A 6,314-nucleotide genomic window follows, 5' to 3' on the forward strand; every position below is an offset into this window, starting at 1 on the left:
GCACGCACATCAGGACGAGTACGGGGAGAAGGAACAGTGTGTACAGGGCTCTGGAGACGCACAGGAGGCTTAGTGCGTGGTGCCGGAACTGGAGGCACTGGACTGGAGACACGCACCATAGAGAGAGTGCGTGGAGGAGGAACAGGGCTCTGGAAACACACTGGAAGCCTGGTGCGTGGTGTAGGCACTGGTGGTACTGGGCTGGGGCGGGGAGGTAGCGCCGGAAATACCGGACCGTGCAGGCGTATTGGCTCCCTTGAACACCGAGCCTGCCCAACCTTACCTGGCTGAATGCTCCCCGTCGCCCGACCAGTGCGGGGAGGTGGAATAACCCGCACCGGGCTATGTAGGCGAACCGGGGACACCATGCGTAAGGCTGGTGCCATGTAAGCCGGCCCAAGGAGACGTACTGGTGGCCAGATATGTAGAGCCGGCTTCATGACACTTGGCTCAATGCTCAATCTAGCCCTACCAGTGCGGGGAGGTGGAATAACCCGCACCGGGCTATGCACACTGCGTAACAAGGTGTCTGCCCGTACTCCCGCTCTCCACGGTTAGCCTGGGAAGTGGGCGCAGGTCTCCTACCTGCCCTTGGCCCACTACCTCTTAGCCCCCCCCCAAGAAATTTTTGGGTGGTACTCACGGGCTTTTCGGGCTTCCGTGCTAGACGCGTCCCCTCATAACGCTGGTTCCCTTCTCCGGTTGCCTCTGCTCTCCTCAGTGCCTCCAGCTGTTCCCATGGGAGGCGATCCCTTCCAGCCAGGATCTCCTCCCATGTGTAGCAACCTTTACCGTCCAAAACATCGTCCCAAGTCCATTCCTCCTTCTTGTGCTGTCCCTTCCTCCGATTACACCGCTGCTTGATTCTAGATTGGTGGGTGGTTCTGTAACGGTGGTCCTCCTCCTCTTCAACAAAAGAGGAGGAGTAGTGATGGAACCAAGGCGCAGCGGGTTGTGAACACATAATTTATTTAAAGAAAAGACGAAAACACGAACTTGACTATAAATAACAAAACAACAAACGGAGTAGACAGACCTGGATGACGAACTTACATTAAACACGAAGAACGCACGAACAGGGAAAATAGACTACACAAAATGACGATGTACAAAAACAAGATGTACAAAAACAAACCGAACAGTCCCGTATGGTGCGACAAACACTGACACAGGAGACAACCACCCACAACGAACACTGTGAAACAACCTACCTAAATATGACTCTCAATTAGAGGAACGCCAAACACCTGCCTCTAATTGAGAGCCATACCAGGCAACCCCTTAAACCAACATAGAAACAGAAAACATAGAATGCCCACCCAAACTCACGTCCTGACCAACTAACACATACAACAAACTAACAGAAATAGGTCAGGAACGTTACAGCTGTGTGCTGGAAAACCTTGGCAAAGCATGGGTGGAGTACGCATTGTGGTGCTCATGTGAATGTCCTTTCTTTTTATGCTTCAGACCAATTCCTACTTCTCACTTAAAACATCATTTTTTGATTTTAATAAACTAATAGTTCTAGTCGAAGCTAGGACTGCAGACTCCTCATAAGTGCACTACGGATAAGTACTTCCTGATAAGCACAAACTCGTTCACAATTCAAGTGCTCTACATTATTTCTAATGACTGGAGATCTGTATGCTCTGGTTTAGTGCATGCATTCACAACTGTTCCAAGCCAATCCACAGCGGTGGAAAAATTACTCAATTGTCATACTTGAGTAAAAGTAAAGATACCTTAATAGAAAATGACCCAAATATAAGTGAAAGACGCCCAGTAAAATACTAATTGAATAAAGGTCTAAAAGTATCTGGGTTTACATTTACTTAGGTACAGTGGTGGAAAAAGTACTCAATTGTCATAATGTTACTGGAGTAAAATTCCTTATATTAAGCAAACATTTTGACCGTAAAAACTTTAGTTTTTTGTTTTTACAGTCAAGACACCCAAGGGCACACTTCAACACTCAGACATCACTTAGAAACACAGTATATGTGTTTAGTGAGTGCGCCAGATCAGAGGCAGTAGTGATGACAACACGTTATATTGATAGATGTGTGATTTGGGCCATATTGCTGTCCTGCCTGAGCATTCGAAATGTAACGAATACACTTGGGTGTAAGGGGACATTTATGGGAGTAAAAAGTACATAGATTTATTTTCTTCAGGAATGTAGTGTAGTTAAAGTAAAAGTTGTTAAAATACAAATAATAAAGTAAAGTACAGACACCCCAAAAAACGTCTTAAAATATTTTGACTTAGTTACTTTACACGACTGCCAACGCATGTATCAGGAGTTTTTGTGATTGACTGCATCTGGTTTGTTAGTGTTATAATAGATAGCTGACACAGTACATTACCATACTGGAACAGTCCTCTTACAGATAGAGGCACAGAGAAGGGGAAGGACAGAGCAGAGGTCTCCCTGAAAACAACAGCAGTAAATAATGATGAATAAATAACATTTTCCTCGTCTATCTGCACTGCTCTGTCCACTAACCCCTACCGGCCCCCGCTGGCCCCTCTAGACTCCCCTTAACTCCTACCGACCCCCCACTGGCCCCTCTAGTCTCCCCTTAACTCCTACCGGCCCCCACTGGCCCCTCTAGACTCCACTAGCCCCTACCAGCCGCCACTGGCCCCTCTAGACTCCACTAGCCCCTACCAGCCACCACTGGCCCCTCTAGACTCCCCTTAACTCCCACCGACCCCCCACTGGCCCCTCTAGACTCCCCTTAACTCCCACCGACCCCCCACTGGCCCCTCTAGACTCCCCTTAACTCCCACCGACCCCCCACTGGCCCCTCTAGACTCCCCTTAACTCCCACCGACCCCCCACTGGCCCCTCTAGACTCCCCTTAACTCCTACCGACCCCCCACTGACCCCTCTAGTCTCCAATAGCCCCTACTGCCCCCCACTGGCCCCTCTAGACTCCCCTTAACTCCCACCGACCCCCCACTGGCCCCTCTAGACTCCCCTTAACTCCCACCGACCCCCCACTGGCCCCTCTAGACACCCCTTAACTCCTACCGACCCCCCACTGGCCCCTCTAGTCTCCAATAGCCCCTACTGCCCCCCACTGGCCCCTCTAGACTCCACTAGCCCCTACCAGCCACCACTGGCCCCTCTAGACTCCACTAGCCTTACTGGCCCTGGGGCTGAGGATCACCAGATCAGATAAGAGAGGGGCCCAGGCAGCTCAGGTCAGACCAGTGTATGTGGCGTTTTCTTGACCATATGACTCCGGCTCAGGAAAACCTCCAAGGACCTAGTAATATGATTAAGGAATTATGGTCCAAACCTCTAAGCATTATGTCTTACAGCTGGTTAAGTTAAGCCCACCCTGACATGGTGACACCATGGGCATTAGTCTCTACTATAGACAACTGTTTGTTGTTTGGCAAGGTAGTAGACCCTCACTACAGTATAATAAAGTCCAATATGCCACACGTACTGTCTGCGTCCCAAAAAGCACCCTATCCCATTAATGCAATACTTTGACCATGGTCCATAGGGCTTTGGTCAAAAGCAGTCCATTATAGGGAATAGGGTGTCATTTGGGACGCAGGCATCTTGCTAATAAATCATGTCAGTAAATTAATGGATGGATATTATCATATAGGCCAATGTCAGTGCCAACTTTCTGGAGATGGAATTTATGGAACAGTTCTCTCTGAATGGGACCCATGGGCCACATAGATTTACTTCAAGATATTAAAGAAAAATCTTCTCGGCCACTATTCAGCAGTTTGCTTGCGAAATGTAACATGGCACCAAAATAGATATAAATGTACCATAATATTTTTGTATGTGTATTATCACATATTGAGGGTTATTTTAATTTTAGGCTACAGTATCATATCATTATGATTATTATCATTGTTTCATTTAACTGCTGGACTGCTGTGTCAAATATTCATATTGATCAAGATAGTTTTCTGTAAAAGGCGTACTTGGATATTAGTTTGGAAAAGGGTGAATATATATATGGAAAAATATACCTACCAATGGGTAAGGCTAGGAAGAACGGCAACCAGCAAAGCGTAAACATTCCAACCACGACCCCCAAAGTTTTTGCTGCTTTCTTCTCCCGGGAGAATTTCAGAAGTTTCACTGCCAGGGAGCTCCTCGCCTGGGTTGCGCGGCCCTTGCTGGTGCCTCCGCCTGTGTCATCCTGCATCTGGGATCCCCTGTGGATCCTGAGCGTGAGCTCACTGGTATTCATCCTCTCCCTCAACACCCCAGCCTCCAAGTTCTTGGTGGTCCGCTTGGCGACTACATAAACCCTAAAATACATGGACAAGATAACAACCAGCGGTATATAGAAGGACCCAAGGGAGGAAAAGAGTGCGTAAAACGGTTCCTCTGTGATGAGGCACACCGTGTCGTCCGGCGATGGCGGCTGCTTCCACCCAAGGAGGGGTCCAATGGAGATGACCACCGAGAGCACCCACACCCCGAGCATGGCTAGAAGTGCCCGCTTCTCGGTCACTATGCTCAGGTACTGCAGCGGGTGGCTCACCCCGATGTAACGGTCGATTGAAATGACGCACAGGCTCATAATGGACGCGGTGCAGCACAGAACATCCACCGCCGCCCAGATGTCACAGAAGACCCTGCCGAACACCCAGTAGTTGAGGATCTCCAGGGTGGCAGACACCGGCAGCACGGTGGTGCCCAGCAGCAGGTCGGCGATGGCCAGGTTGATAATGAAGTAGTTGGTCGGAGTTCGCAGGTGCCTGTTGGTCACCACCGCCAGGATGACAAGAATGTTGCCCACGATGGCAAACACGATGAAAGCTCCCAGAACCAAGCCGAGCAGGATGGCACGGGTAAGATCCACTTCATCGATCTCCGTCCCGTTGCCAGTGGTGTTTGTGGAGTTGACTGGCGACTCTGACAACCACGGTATCCCCACTTTCCCGCCCTGAAATTCCAATAAGGAACCATTTCCCCATAAATTGGCATCATCAGTGCTCAGATTCATTTTGCCTAAAGAGGTCCTCCATAGCAGGTTTCTTATCACATGGAGCTGTAGCAAAATAAAACGAGCAACACCATCCCAAAATAAATCTGCTCCACCAAGTGTTGTTAGGCTACATGACTAATGGAGAGGTTATCAAGGATTAAAATTACATTTCCCAAACGGTGCATTTTCATAACGTCCTGCTCAGATACAAAACCAATTGGTTGAAATTGTATCATAAAGGTCTTGTCACATCAGTCCAATTGCAGGGCAGTTGTCTCGCTCTGTCTTCTCTGGGAACTATCTGCATGAAAAGTATCAGCAGTCCCCCCTGTGCCTCCTGTCAAACCTCACTGCTCAGCGCGCTGCACTGTGTGTGCTTCAGCAGCTCCTTCCTTAACGCAGCTTGACTGTATGAATTGGTAGATAGATATATGGCCGAACAGAAGAGACGTACTGTATATGACGCATATTAGGCCTACGCAGTAGCCCAAGAATAACTGCACTAGGAAAATGTCTGTGGACGCATGGATTTCTGTGTTGGGTTTTGTGGTGAGGTCTATGCATGCAACTTTTTCATGAGTTGGGCGGGGAGTGGACTAGTGGCTGTGCTGTCATTGATGTATTTTTTCAGAGGAGTAGATTAGATTGTTGTTTTAGGAGCTTAGTCTATAGGCTACTCTGTTATGCAGGATGTGGGCAGTGGTTCAAGTGGGATTTGGCAAATTGTGGCAAATTGGTTTGGTCTTTCCATTTGAAAAATACTACATTTGTTGAAACCAAATATTTGATTCAATACCAACTGTTATTGGATTTTTACCAAACCTATTTGTCAAGTTGCAACCTATGTCTTTCAACACTTACTTTTCCCCTTTGGTTAAACCTAATAAATAACAAATAAAACAAATATTTAATGTAAATACAACCCATTGTTTCTATCCCGTTCCAAGTAAAAATAAATATTTGGAATTACCTAATCACATTTCTTCAATTGAGTTACTATGAATGAAATAAATTCCCTGGAAATAGAGAAATAAGTTGGATCAATAACTTGAAATAATTTCTCAAAGATATTCTTTACACAAGACTGTCATATATAGTAGACACAATATCTAAACCGTACCCTTCTCTTTAATAGCACATGCACTTACAGTATGTAAGTAAAATTACAAATGGTGGCAGTGTGTCAGCTGAAGTTCGAATAACAAATGCAAAAGACCACATTAACTGGAGTCACATTCATTCTCAAGGGTGGGCAAAAAGAACAAGCAGAAAGCCACGTCATCCAAGAGCCACGCCTCCAACTCTTCTGATAGGCTCCCACCGCTACATTCAATG

The 6,314-nt window shown here is 47.2% G+C and overlaps 1 protein-coding gene across 1 annotated transcript in view; it reads right to left on the minus strand.

Moving 5' to 3' along the window:
* Positions 1–5,532, minus strand: part of LOC129829482 (alpha-1A adrenergic receptor-like) — a 33,235-nt gene extending 27,703 nt beyond the window's left edge. Inside the window, exon 1 of the mRNA XM_055891186.1 lies at positions 4,016–5,532. Coding sequence (XP_055747161.1) covers positions 4,016–4,997 — 982 coding nt within the window. The 5' untranslated portion in view covers positions 4,998–5,532. The remainder of the gene's footprint in view (positions 1–4,015) is intronic.
* Positions 5,533–6,314: the final 782 nt, after the last annotated feature.

Source organism: Salvelinus fontinalis, chromosome 31, assembly GCF_029448725.1.
Source record: "Salvelinus fontinalis isolate EN_2023a chromosome 31, ASM2944872v1, whole genome shotgun sequence".
Taxonomy (NCBI): domain Eukaryota; kingdom Metazoa; phylum Chordata; class Actinopteri; order Salmoniformes; family Salmonidae; genus Salvelinus; species Salvelinus fontinalis.